At 28.9% G+C, this 14,860-nt stretch overlaps 1 protein-coding gene across 1 annotated transcript in view; it reads right to left on the bottom strand.

Moving 5' to 3' along the window:
- The window catches only part of LOC133331285 (homeobox protein cut-like), a gene marked incomplete at its 5' end in the record, with an annotated part of 53,208 nt that extends 39,672 nt beyond the window's left edge, over positions 1 to 13,536 (bottom strand). The window contains one exon of the mRNA XM_061539688.1: positions 12,508 to 13,536. Coding sequence (XP_061395672.1) covers positions 12,508 to 13,536 — 1,029 coding nt within the window. The remainder of the gene's footprint in view (positions 1 to 12,507) is intronic.
- Positions 13,537 to 14,860: the final 1,324 nt, after the last annotated feature.

The raw sequence follows: 14,860 nt of genomic DNA, 5'->3' as shown, positions 1-14,860 counted from the left end.
TGTCCTAGGCTCTAGCATTCATTTGAGACCCCAAACAAAAACTTTGTAAAACAAAATTTTTAATTATGCCTAAACTTAGAAATGACACAAAATGGGTTTCAACTTAAGTAAACACCTTAAAATGGCGATATTTCATAAATTATTGAGGATATTTCTCTGAAATTTTGCATAGATAATTAGGAGGTATATAGTAAAAAATATAAATTATGTCAGGACCCTAAACAGTCTAGAAAAAATTCTATGATTTTTGAAAATAAAAAACTTCCTTAAAAATTTGAAAATTTTTTGGAAATTTTGTAACATGAAAGTTTCAAAGAGAAAGGTGGGAAAAATTAGAGATATTAGGCTGAAATTTTGCATAGCTAATCTGGAGATATATAATAAAAAATAGAAATTATTTGGAGACCCTAGAAGGTCTACAAAAAATTCTATGATTTTTGAAAATAAAAAATTCCCCAAAAAATTGAAAAAATTTTTCTAACTTGAGTAACATGAAAGTTTTGAAGAAAAAGTTAGAAAAAATTGGAGATATCGGGCTGAAATTTTGCACAGATAATAATGAGGTCTTTAGTAAAAAATAGAAATTATAATTAAACCTAGGACGCCATGAGACCCAGGTTCGGGATCCTGCTATTTAAGTACTTAAAGCAAAATTTGCAATAGTTATTATTGGTACTGCCAGGCAACATATCTCTTAAACTTTTAAAGCTATTGAGAACATTTATAGCTTATTTTATTCGTAATTGTATCCTAGGGAGTCTAGCTTTCATTTAAGACATGAAACAAAAAAATCGTAGAACAAATTTTTCGATTTATGTCCAAACTTAGAAATGACAAAAAATGGGTTACATTTAAAGTAACTTCTTTAAAGTGCTGAAATTTTGTATATGCTTGTAGATAAAAAACTGAAAATTTGCATAGCTATTTAAGAGGTTTGTGGTAAAAAATAGAAATTATTTCAGGACCCCAGGAAGTCTGGAAAAAATTTTGTGGGCCTTGAAATTGAAAAATTTGGAAATTTTTTTCGGAAATTTTATAAATTGGGTAAGATGAAAGTTTCAAAGTAAAAAGTAGGAAAACCTGGAGATATCGTGCTGAAATTTTACACACTCGTAAATGAGGTATTAAACAAAAAATAGAAATTTCCATTATACCCTAGAGGCTATGGGGACCAAATTACGGACCCTGACATATAATAACTTAGAAAACCGTATTATTTTTATTTTCTTGAGTTAGATTGCAAAAAAGTCGTGCAAACAAAATGGTAAAATTATGAATATTGGTTTTTCGGATTGGAAAAAATGTTCAAAATTTTTCGACCAAAAAAAATCCCCAAAATTTTTTTTTGGTAGAAAAAAAAATCTCAAAAAATTTTTTTTGGTAGAAAAAAAATTTTAAAATTTTTTATTTGATCTATTTTTTTTATTGTATTGGTCACACACACACATGACAATTTCAAATCTCAATTATTTGATGACATTGCTATAAAACTAACAAAAACTAGCAGCAATCAATTCCACTGAAATTCAAATGTAAGACATGGACTCACGTCGGGTGATCATCTCTATTCTTCAATTTTACAAACAAAAAAAAAATGGAAAGGAAAAAATTATAGATACCGAATCCAGACATGTACGCTGATTTATAAACAAATAGATTATCAAATCTCAGCTCTATTGTTGTTGTAGCCAGCACAGCCAATCCAAGCCAATGTATGGTATTGAGTTTTATTCCGATTTTTTTGCTGGTCGTTGGGAAAACGTCACAACTCAGCAAATTGATTTGAATTGAATAATTGCAAAACAAGACCGGTTTTCAATTGCTGAACAAATGACAGAATGCGAGAGATATCCAACCAAGAGTCGAGCATCAGCAGATTCGAAATCAAAAAAAAAAAAAAAAAAAATGACAGCCAGCATCAATTGGCTGATGATCCGCAGCTTAGCTGGGTTTGATTTGCTTGCACTCACCCAAATTATAGATTCCATTGAAGGCAATTTTTGAAAATTTATTCCAATTTTTTTTATTTCTATTTTCAATACAAAGAAGACGAAAAGAAAAAAAAATCGAAATAAAACCCGATGTTTAAGCTTTAAAAACCAATTGATAACTAAGGACAAAAAAATTCCGATTGGAAATGATTGACAAAAAAAATTAAATAAATAAATAAAAAAAAAACTACTAAAATAATATTTGCAAAAACAATTGAAATTAGTTTCCAAAATCCAAATCATTATCAGAACCCAAGCTAATAAAAAAACAATAACAACTATTTTTTTATTGATTGAATTTTGGAAACATATGTTTCCGTGTGTCTAGCGAGGGCTTGATCTGTCTAAGACGAAAAATTTGGAATGAAAAAAAAACACAACAACTAACAGATTATTTTTTTGTCAGATCGATAATCAAAGGCAAAGTTTGAACAAGTGTTTCAAAAAAAAAAAAAAAAAAAAAAACGAAAGACACGCTCTATCAAATAGCAACAACAACCCAAAATGATTTCATAGAATTTTTCGGAATTATTAGTTTAATAACCTCAATGCGATCCCTCTATAGAAAAAATATGAGAGAGAGAGGGCTAGGGATGGAGAGTCTGAACGATTGAATTTGTGTGTTCTCTATAATTATCAACTCTAACCCCTATCGAACTATCTGTGAAACCAAACATCAATCGATCAGTCAATTGAAAAACTAAATTTTGAAAACCGTTTGTGTGTGTGTGTGTGTGCGTATCGCCTATTTTAAACACGCCAACTTAATTATAATGTTGTGGAAGAAGCGTTACATATTTTTGAAGAGGGGGGAGAGAAGGGGCAGGGGGGAAATTTTAAATATTTTTTGTGTGTGTGAAGATGACCCAAAGTCGGCCAGTGGCATAAACTATTAACATTCGTTAAATAAAATGGATTGGAATTTTATTTTTGGAAAAAAAGAAAATAAAAAAAAATATTTTTTATTTTAATTTTTTTTTAAATTAAAAAAATATTTTTTTTTTTAATTTTTAAAAATTTCTATTTTTTCCTTAAACTCTTATTAACATCTCTGAATTTTTTTTAGAATGCTAACTGCACATTTTCCCTCAACTTTTCCCTAGTCTTCAATGTTACTAATTCCATAACAAATGTAAGAATTTTTTACAAAAAAATTTAATTTCAAGACCCCTTGATTTTTTTCTACAACCTCTAGGGCCTTGAAATAATTTCGATTTTTTCCTTAACGTCTCCAAATTCTATATAAAAAATTTCATAACCATAACTCCAAAACTTCAGCAACATTTGCCCTTATTACCATGAGTACTTAGCCTACAACCTCTTTTCCATTTTTTTCCAATACTTTTTTTTCAACTTTAAATATTATTTTTTTTAAATTTTTAAAATTTCTATTTTTTCCTTAAACTCTTATTAACATCTCTGAATTTTTTTTAGAAAGCTAACTGCGCGTTTTCCCTTAATTATTTCCAAGCCTTCAATGTTACTCTTCTCATGAACATTTTAGCAATTTTTTACTGATTTCTTTATTTTCCAGATTTTTATCTATACCCTCTAGATTTTTATCTATACCCTCTAGGGCCTTGAAAAAATTTCTTTTTTTTCCTTAACATCTCTTAATTATGTATAAAAAATTTCAAAACTATAACTCCAAAACTTCAGCTCAATCTCCCCTTATTACCATGAGTACTTAGCACATAACCAATTTTCGGTGATTTCTATTTCTCATATAATTCAAAAAATTATGAACCTATCTCCACGAAAATGGTCTCAAATGAAAGCTAAGAGATTAAAAAGACCAATACGAATAAAATAAGTCCCCTATCTTTCAAATATCCCGTATAGTTTGGGAGTTATGCTGTGAGACATAACTGAATTGGTGTTTCAAAGGGATTCTGGGGTCCAGGGGCCCCAAATCGAAACGGAAGGCATTTAGGGCTTAATAAAAAATAGTGTTTGTCATTTAATGGATTTCGATTCTTTATGGAAATTTTCATATCTATATTTCAAGCCTTTCAAAATTTTTTGGAATTTTTCTTCAAGTCTCAGCGATGATTCCATGGTGGTACTTGCAGTATGAGCAAATCACTTTTGCAATAGTTATTGAAATTTTTTTGTTGTTGGTTTTATATGAAAGGGAAGAGTTTTTAGATTCATAATTTATTTAAAAAAATGTTATTTAAAAAAATTAGTTACAAAAATTTGCCTAAAAGGTAAATACTCCCTAAAAATCATGGCTTTTGATTTCTCGTTTTTCTATTTCCTTTTTCGATTATCCTGGCCACATTTAACCTTTCCTTTACAAAATTGTATATCAGCTAAGGCTTTCTATTTGCTGTTTCTTTTGTTTTTGTTTGTGTACAGGTGTTTTGTATAAGCTATTTGAAAATGTTTGGTTTTGTTTTTTGTTTTCCTGATATTCCTTTGAAATTCATTTTGTATAGATCAGGGCCTTCCACCATTCACACTCATCATTATCTGGGCTCAGAAAAAAATCAAAACAACAACAAATATCTGCCTTAAAAAATCTCAATGCTGATACCGATGATGATGTTGATGAGGAGGCTGATGATGGTTTGATGTCTTCTTTACAAAAAAATCGAGATACCTTCTTCGGTACTTGGCTATTGAATTGTGTTCTTTTATTTTTGTTTTCTGCTTCCTTGGCGAGATGTTGATTTGAAAATCCATTAAAAAGCTATTTGGTAAACATGAATAAATACATGAATGTTAATATACATATTGGAGCTGCAGAATTCGAAACCAAAAACCAGCCATCGAGCCAGCCAGGCCTTTTTTATCTCTGCAATCCCCCCTTCTCTCTCTCTCTCTCTCTCGGCTGGCAAGCAAACATTCATTGTAAATTCATTGAGTAGGAGTTTTTTTTTTGCCGAGATATTTTTTTTTTTTTGGTTTGAAAACATTTCTTTTTTTCAATGGGCTTGCATTACTCTGAGATCTTCTTTGTTGTCGTTGTTGTTGTGGCTGAAATGCATCAGGTTTGTCTAAAACATTGAATGATTGCAAATATTTGTTATTCATGTTCGCTGAAGAGTCTTTTGGTCTGATGATGATTTAAGGCTATTTGGCGGGGGACGGTATTGTTGTTGTAAACAAAAGGGGGAAATTCCCCATCCCCTCCTCCCTCACCCCGCCCTTTGTTGTACTTGTACAATGACAATGTGGTTGGTGTTTGCTTAAATATTACATGGAAATCAATTTTTATTATTAGTCTTTGTCAACAAAAGGGAGAGAGAGAATAAGTTACTCAAAGAGAAAGGGTGAGAGAGGGGAAGAGAGGAGGCAGAGTAGATTTCAATTCTATAGATAATGGTTTAATAATTTATAAAAAAAAAGCTTTTAGATTTATTAAAAAGTAAAAAACCAATATTACAACAAATATTGGCAAGGCTTTGAAATGGAGTTGTGGAGCAATTTTAAAGCATACTTTTGGGAGTTGGTTGGGGGGGGGGACTTAAAGAGGAGGTATTAATCCCTTAAGAATTATTTCAGGAGTGTCGAAATAATTTCAATTTATTAGAATTATAAAAGAAAATTGGTTTCTTAAATATTTTGAAGAAAAAAATACAAATAAGGGAATAGAAAAATCCTGAAAGTAGGCAACACTTTTTGATTTAATTTTATAATAAATTTTTATAGATTATTTATGGATTTTTTTTTAGTGGTAAAAATACAAAAAATATTTTTTTTTTGTATTTAGCAAAAATTAAATTGCCTAAAAGTAGGCAGTATATTTTAATTTAATTTTAAAATGATAAATTTATTTTATTTTTTTCTAAAAAAATTATTTTTTTTCAGAAAAAAATTCCAACTTCCGTTGCTGCCATAGACATCCTATATTTAAAATTATTATTAAATAATGTTATCTAAAATCAAAAAAAAAAAAAACTCTTTGATTTTTTTAGTGAAAGGGGTTAAACCGAACCGTGGTGTCATGCCTGGTATGACTCTCGCCAGTGCCGAAATTTTTATGGTCCAACAACAAATTCATAAATAATTTATTCAATCTATATGAATTTAATTCCATGTATGTATGTGTGTGTGTGTGTATGAGTATGTATGTGTCAAATGTGATAAGTCATCAGTCACCATCGAACCATAATAATAATAATAAAAAATAAATAAAAGGGGGCAAATATTTGGCCATACACATACACAGAATTGTGGTCTGGTGTGTGAGCGCGAGGGAGTTGAGAGAGGTAATTAAATCGAAAACAAAAATATGTTAATTTGATAACTATAAACCACCAAAAAAAAAATATGAATTGAATTGAAAAAAAAAAAAAATATGAAATTAGCTACGATAAATTTCCATAACCAGCTGGACTGATAAGCCCAGCCACCCAGCCAATTGAAATGAGGTCTTTATTAAACCACCATTAAAACGGAAGTTGTTTTACGTTTTTTTAATTTTTTAATAATTATTTTATCATATGCTGTTGTTAAGCAGCCATTATCAAAAACCAAAAAAAAACCTCAAAAAATTTGATTAAAAAAAATTATTAATTTCTTTTAATCTATTTTTTGAGCCCTCTCATTGACCACCTATATAGGTAGTAGAACAGCATTGATGTCATGCTAATTTTTTGTTGTTGTTGTTTTTGTTGTCTAACATAACAAATATCTAACATATGCGATCATAAAATTTAATGTCTTGAAATGCATTTCAATTTTTCTTTCCCCCCTCTCAAGGCAAAATTTTTTTTTATTGCCACAAAAAAAAAAAATCTCAAACTATTCATAATTTTAAATTTTTTTTCTCTCAAACCAGACACAATTTGGATTATTTGACAAGTTTGTTTTCTTTACTAAAATCATTATTTACTTTATGGTTGCCAGCCAGCAGATCACAGCAGACCTGCAGATGATGAGGACCAATGACTGGCTGCCTGGCTAGCAGTCTGGGCTGTAAATGTCTATAATAATGTCTAAGTATTTATTTTGTTGCTTTTGGAACATGATAAATCTGTTCGAATGTATTCAAGTGACACTCTCCAATATTTTTCTTTTTAAAGTATTTTTTTTGGTTTGCAATTTTATTTTTTGATTTCTTGAAAATGTGCAGCCATAATGGCCAAACGTCAAACTTAAGAGCAGTAACAACAACAGCAAATATTGCAAAATTTATTTGTTACATATGTTCATAAATATCATGTAATAAGTTTGAAATTTTTCGAAAAGAAAAATTTTTAATGGATGGAATTAAAAAAAAAATAAAATTTTTCAAAAAAAAAAAAATAAAATTTTCAAAAAAAAACAAATTTCAAAAAAAACAAAAAAAAAAAAAATAAAACAATTTTTTGAAAATTTAAAATCTTATATAAATTAAAATGAAAATTTAAGAAAAAGTTTAACAATTTTATAAAAAAATTTACAAAAAAACCATAAAAAATAAATTTCAAAAAGTGTTGCCTACTTTTAGGCAAAACATATTTTTATGAAAATAAATATTTATTGTAAAATTTCTTATACAAATTGATTAACAATTATTTGAACTATAAAAAATAGTTTATTTTTTAACAAAAAAAATCGACTTTTAAAAAGTGGTGCCTACTTCTAGGCAAAACATATTTCAATAGAAATAATTTTTTCTTGTGGAATTTCTAATGGATATTTAATAAAAATTATTTGGATTATAAAAAATACTTTTCTTTGTCATAAAAACAACTTTCAAAAATGTGGTGTCTACTTTCAGGCAAAACTTATTTTTATAAAAATAATTTTTTTTTCCAGAAATTTAAAAAAAAAATTCAAAACGTGGTATCTTCTTGTAGAATTTCTCATAGAATTTTATTAAAAATTATTTGGATTATAAAAACTAGTTTTCGTTTCCATAAAAACAACTTTCAAAAAGTGGTGCCTACTTTTAGGCAAAAACATATTTTTATAAAAATATTTTTTCTCTTAGATTTTTTTTACAGAAATTAATTTAAAATGATGTAGGTTATAAAAAAATATGTTTTCTTTTCAAAAAAATATCAATTTTCAAAAAGTGGTGCCTACTTTTAGGCACAACATATTTCTATAAAAATATTTTTTCTTATAGAATTTCTTATAGAAATTAAATAAAAATCATTTGGATTATAAAAATATGTTCTCTTTTCATAAAAAAAGATCAACTTTCAAAAAGTGGTGCCTACTTTTAGGCAAAACATATTTTAATAAAAATAATTTTTTCTAGTTGAATTTCCTTTTTGGAATTAATTAAAAATGATAAAAAAATGCTCTCTTTTCAAATAAAGATCAACTTTCAAAAAGTGTTGCCTACTTTTAGGCAAAAAATATTTTTTTTTATTTTTTAGAATTTCTTCGAAAAAATTAATAAAAAAAAATTATGATATTTAAAAATGTTTGGCCTTTTTATGTAATATCTTCTTGGAAATTATTATTTAATTTTAATTATTTTTTTAATATTTTTTTATAATTGTTTAAATATTTTTTTATATTTTTTAATTATTTTTTAACATTTTTTAATTATTTTTTTCTATTTTTTTTATTATGACCTATTTCTATGTAATATTTTTTAGAATTATTTTTTATTTATTTTTTAATTATTTTTGTTTTTTTTTAATTTTCTATTTATTTTTTTTTATTTTTTTTTAATTTTTTTTTTTAATTTTTAAAATTTTTTTTTATTTTTTTTAATTTTTTAAATATTTTTTTAATTTTCTTCGTATCCCTAAGACCTCAATATAAACACATGTCATTGTAAGTATCCACGATAAGTTCTCAATGATGCAGTTCGGTATTAAGAAAAACATGTGTTGTTGTTATACCCTTCACCACACTGTGGTACAGGGTATTATGTCTTTGTGCATATGTTTGTAACAGGCAAAAATAATCGAGATAGACCCATGGTTCCTTTTGAGAATATGCATAGAATCACATTCTGAGTCGATTTACGCATGTCCGTCTGTCCGTCTGTCCGTCCGTCCGTCCGTCCGTCTGTCCGTCTGTCCGTCTGTCCGTCCATGTATTTTTGTGAACAAAGTACAGGTCGCATTTATGATCCGATTTGGATGAAATTTGGCACAGATTACTTAATTGGCCCAAGGACGAACCCTATTGAAATTGGAGAAAATCGGTCGACGTATAGGCATAGCTCCCATAAAAGGGTACCCCCAAATTTTCGGTATTTTGAGGTTCTTGAGCTCGTTTTTTAATTGAATTCGCTGAAATTTGGTACTTTGGGTTCTTATTGGGTAGCAAATCTCCCTACCAAAAATTATAAATATAGGTCCATTTTTTCGGATAGCTCCCATAAAAGGGTACCCCCAAATTTTCGGTATTTTGAGGTTCTTGAGCGCGTTTTTTAATTGAATTCGCTGAAATTTGGTACTTTGAGTTCTTATTGGGTAGCAAATCTCCCTATCAAAAATTATAAATAAAGGTCCATTTTTTCGGAGAGCCCCCATATAAGGGTACCCCCAATTTTCGGTATTTTCGGGTTCTTGGGCACGTTTTATAACGGAATTCTCTGAAATTTTGTACATTGGATTCTTATTGGGTACCAAATTACTCCACTAAACATTATACAAATAGGTCCAGTTTTTCTGGTAGTCCCCATATAACGGTACCCCCAAATTTTTGGTATTTTGGGGGTTCTGATCGTATTTTTCGACCGAATTGACTGTAATTTAGTTAGTCGAGTTCTTATTAGGTAGCAAATCTCCCCACTATAAATTATAAATATTGGTCAATTTTTTCTGGTATCCCATATATAAGGGTACCCCTCAATTTTCGTATTTTGAGGTTCTTGAACCAAATTTTTTTTATACCCTTCATCACACTGTGGTACAGGGTATTATGTCTTATGCATATGTTTGTAACAGGCAAAAGGAAACGGCATACACACTTTTGAGAATATGCATATGCGATTTAAGCACGAAATTTGGCACAGCGTAACAAATTAGCCTAGAATGATGTGTGTTAAGTTTCCTGAAAATTGGTTCAGATTTATATATAGCTCCCATATATATTTTCGTCCGATTAAATGTAAATTGTGCACCAAAGTCCCTATATATCTTTCAATTTGCACGAAATTTGGCACAGCGTAATGAATTATCTCTAGAATGATGTGTGTTAAGTTTCCTGAAAATCGGTTCAGATTTAGTTATATATCTTATATATATTTTCGTCCGATTTAAGGTAAAGTGTGCACAAAAGTCCCTATATATCTCTCGATTTGCACTAAATTTGGCTCAGCGTAATGAATTGGGTCTAGATGTGTGCTAAGTTTCCTGAAATCGGTTCTGATTTAGATATAGCTTCTATATCTGACCAAATGAACAATTTAGTATCGGTTGCAGAATGACGTGTTTATGGTTCCAAATTCATTTTACTGATCCGTTAAAAATGCGACGTCTGTTAGGATTCATCTGTTGAATATACTCAAAGTGGTGAAGGGTATCATAAAGTCGGCCCCGTCCGACTTTACTACTTTCCTTACTGGTTTTTACATGGAGGACTTGTCAATCCCAAAAGACAAGTTGATGATGCTCCCTTTTATAGAGGACCAAGACAAAAAAAAAAAAAAAAATCTGCTGGAATTTTAAGTAATAAATTATGTATTCTGCCCCCAACCCTTCATTTTTTCAAAAAGATCAATGGCATATTTGTAAATATGTGCTGGGAAGACAGACAAGGTCACATAGCGGGAATAAGTTACACAAGGGCCACCAAAAGACAAGATATCATCAAGGAGGGATTTCAGTAGAGTAGAGGAGAGAGAGGGGGTAAAGAGGAAAGAGAAGCAGTATTCAAGTAAAAAATGTTTGCTATTTTTGCAACCCAAAACTTTTTGTTGTTTGACTTTTCCCAAACAAAACAATTGAAGGCGTAAAAAATTAACTTGTCAATAGTCGAAGTATTTTTTTTTATGACAACAAAAAGGTCCGCCAAAGGATAAAGAAAAAGGTTTTGATATTTTGACTGAATGCTTACAAATGCAAAAAACCAACAAACAGGATAAACAAATAACTTCCTTCCCCATAAAAAAAAATCTGCAAGGCAAAATGAAGAAAAAAATATTCCCAAAAAGGTCTCCCTTTAAGAAAGTGTAGCTCGATTTTTTTTGTGGTGGGACCAACTTTCAACCTCTTCCTCAAATTGTGCGTGGCATTGCGACCAATTTTTTCCTGTTATTTTGTATTCTGATTTTTGTTGTTGTTTTTTAAGGTCCTTTTTGCCTTAGCACTGTCTGCGGTTGGCTATCTTCTAGACATTGCCGTTTTATTTTTTTTAGACTTTGGCATTTCATTGCCCATTGCTTTAATTTTCTAGACTCGATTACATTTTATGAGAGCAGCGAGGGGGAGGGTGGAAGTTGCAGGGTATTAATGTAAGTGATGCTTAAGTACTTTTTAACACCTTGAGGGTGGCGGGATGGAAAGAAACCATTTTAAGGGATTTTTTTTGTGTTTTAAAATTAAGAAAATAATTTTTTTTGCCTAATTAATTTTGCCTAAAAGTAGGCAGCAGTTTTTTAATTTTTTTTTTTAATTTTTCTATTTTTTAATTTTTTAATTTTCCTTCAAGGTGTGGTGAAAAAAACATTTTGGCGGATTTTTGTCTTTTAAAATTACGAAATTTAACTTTTTCTTCCATTTTGCCTAAAAGTAGGCACCAGTTTTTTAACTATTTTTTTTTTAATTTTTCTAACTCCCCATTTCATCCCAAATATTCCCCTTTTGGAATTTTTTAATTTTAATAGAAAATTTTAATTTTTTTTAATTTTGCCTAAAAGTAGGCATCAGTTTTTAAATTAACTTTTTTGTTTTTTTTTATTTTCCAGCTCCCCAAAAAATCACAATTTCCCCCTTTTCGAATTATTTAATTTTACTAGAAAAATTTAATTTTTTTAATTTTGCCTAAAAGTAGGCATCAGTTTTTAAATTAATTTTTTTGTTGATTTTTTTTTTTTAATTTTTTCTAACTTCCCATTTTTTCCCAAAAAAATCACAATTTTCCCCCTTTTGAAATTTTTTAATTTTCTAAAAAAATAATTTTTTATTTTTGCCTAAAAGTAGGCATCAGTTTTGTTATTTAAAATTTTTGTTAATTTAATTTTTAAGTTTTTCTCCCTCTTTCTTTCCAAAAAATCCCAATTTTCCCCTCATTTTAAAATTAAGAAATTAATTTTTTTTCTCCATTTCGCCTAAAAGTATGCACCAGTTTTTTAATTATTATTTTTTTTAATTTTTCTACATCCTCATTTCTTTCCAAAAAATTCAAAATTTTCCCCCTTTTGGAATTATTTAATTTTATTAGAAAATTTGTTTTTTTTTTAATTTTGCCTAAAAGTAGGCACCAGTTTTTTATTTAAAAATTTTGTTAATTTTATTTTTAATTTTTCCACCTCCACATTTCTTTCCACAAAAATCCCAATTTTTCCCCTCACTTTAAAATTCAAAAATTTAATTTTTCCCCATTTTGCCTAAAAGTAGGCACCAGTTTTTGGTTCAATTTAAAAAAAAAAATCATTTTTTCTTTGACTTACCTCTTTTTCTTTGGCAGCTACAAAATCTGAATGTTTCGAATCCAAAAACGATGACATGGATTCAGACCCTCTGCTTTCCAACTGAGTGGTGGTATTGGCAGAAGTTGAGTTTGTGGTGGTCGTGGTGTTACTGGCATTTGTCTTTGTTTCCGATTCCGTACAACTAAGTTTATTATCACTATTTAAACTATTGATATTTTTATTATTATTATTTATTGGACAATCGTTGGCAGACGTATCCTCCGACGCCGCCGCCTCCGCCATATCATCAGCGGTAGCTTCTACTCCCCCTTCCTCCATTTCCGCATGCTTTGGACTACTACTTTGATTAATGGTGGCTTTTTCCGTTGGTACTTCTTCATCGACATCATTACCCTCTTCTTCCGTTTGAGTATCGCCACCTATGTGTGTCTTATCACCATCCTTTGTCTGGTGATTGTTATTGTTGTTGTTGGTGGGTGTTTGTTGCATTTCCTCATCTTCGCCACCACATACCTCTGCCGGTTGTGGTGAATGCATTGGCGATTGTTGTTGCTGTACGGCAGCTGCAGCGGCTGCCGCTGCTGCAGCAGCAGCTTCCATCATCATAACCTGTTGGGCGTGATTGAAAAACAATTTCGGATTTAAACAGCCGTTCAATGGCTGTTGTACGCCGCCAGCAGCACTACCGCTATCCGATAGCGGTGGTGAAGGTGATGGTGTGGTGGCCAGTAGATTACCACCGTTCTGATGTAGGGTTATGGCTGCCGCTACACTATTCAATAATTTCGTATTGTGGCTATCGACAACGACACCGAACGGTGTGGGCGACAGACGATGATTTGGTGGGAGGATGTCGCCGGCTGTGGCGCCTTCGGGGTGCGTGGTACTACTACTACTGCTATTAGCTGCTGTTGAGGTAGCGACCAGTGACAAGTCTAAATTGTTATCTGCTGTTTCGCTGCTGTTGGTATCCGGGTTGGGGGTATTCGTGGACAGTTGTTCCTTTAATGTGTTGACTTCCTTTTCAGCCAAGGTAGCTCTCTGAAAGAAAAAAATTGGGAGAAAAAAATTAAATTAATAAAAATTATGATAATTTTTTAAATAATTCAATGATTTTTTTGGAATATTAATTATTTTCTGAGCTCCTAAAAATATGCTTTTTATTTTTACTAACAAATACATTTTTCCACTTTAAAAATGGATTAATTTGTAAATAAATACTAAAAAAAATCACTAGAAAATGTTTAAAAATTTATTTAAATTTTTTGAGCGCCTAAAAATATGCTTCATTTTTTTATTGTTACTAAAAATCAATGTTTTTCAACGTATACATTAATTTGATTACAAATAAATACTATAAAAGTCACTAGAAAGTTTTAAAAATGTATTTAAATTTTTTGAGCGCCTAAAAATATGCTTCAAAATTTTTTTTTCTAAAAATTAGTTTTTTCCAACCCATTAATGAATTATTTCGAAAATAAATACTAAAAATTGCATTAGAAAATTATTAAAAATTTATTTAAATTTTTCGAGCGCCTAAAAATATGCTTCAGATTTTAATTTTGACAAAAAATATAGTTTTTTTTATTATTTTTAATATATTTTCAACCAAATAAAATTAAAAATATAGAATAAAACCTTTTGGATTTTTTTAAAATATTTCATATTTTTGCGGCGCCTAAAAATAGGCTTCATTTTTTATTTTTATTAAAAAAATTATATTTTTTATTTTTATACTTGTGTTTCTAATTAGAAATATTATAAAAATGTAATTTAATTTTTTTTAATTATTTGAAAATTATACAGCGCCTAAAAATAGGCTCTAAAAATTAAAAATTCATTTTTTTTATCAAAAAAATCAATTTTTATATTTCAAATTTGCATTTGGGTCTAGAAATGTAATAAAAAATATTCATTATAATAATTTTAAAAATATTTCAAAATTGAAGAAAATTTCAAAAAATTTTGCAGCACCTAAAAGTATGCTTCATTTTTTATTTATTTATTTTTTTATAAAAAGGATTTTTCCATTTGTAAATTTGATTTTCTAATTAGAAATATTACAAAAGTGTATAATTAGAAAAATTTTTAGAAATTATTTCAAAATTATAGAGCGCCTAAAAATATGCTTTAAAAAATTGAAAAATCTATTTTTATCAAGAAATTAATTTTTTTATGTTTTAAATTAAATTAAACTAGAAATATAATGAAAAAATATTCTTTAAAATTATTTTAAAAATATTTAAAAATTATAGAGCGCCTAAAAATATGCTTTAAAAATTGAAAAAAATTATTTTTAGATAAAAAATAATTTTTATGTTTTAAATATGTATTTGTGCCTTAAAATATTATAAAAATGTTTTTAAAATTG

This window comes from Musca vetustissima, unplaced genomic scaffold (genome assembly GCF_032173495.1).
Source record: "Musca vetustissima isolate MV318-11 ecotype Yass unplaced genomic scaffold, APGP_CSIRO_Mvet_v1 utg1868, whole genome shotgun sequence".
NCBI lineage: Eukaryota > Metazoa > Arthropoda > Insecta > Diptera > Muscidae > Musca > Musca vetustissima.
Note: the sequence above shows the minus strand (reverse complement) of the source record. Positions and strands in the feature narration are given on the sequence as shown.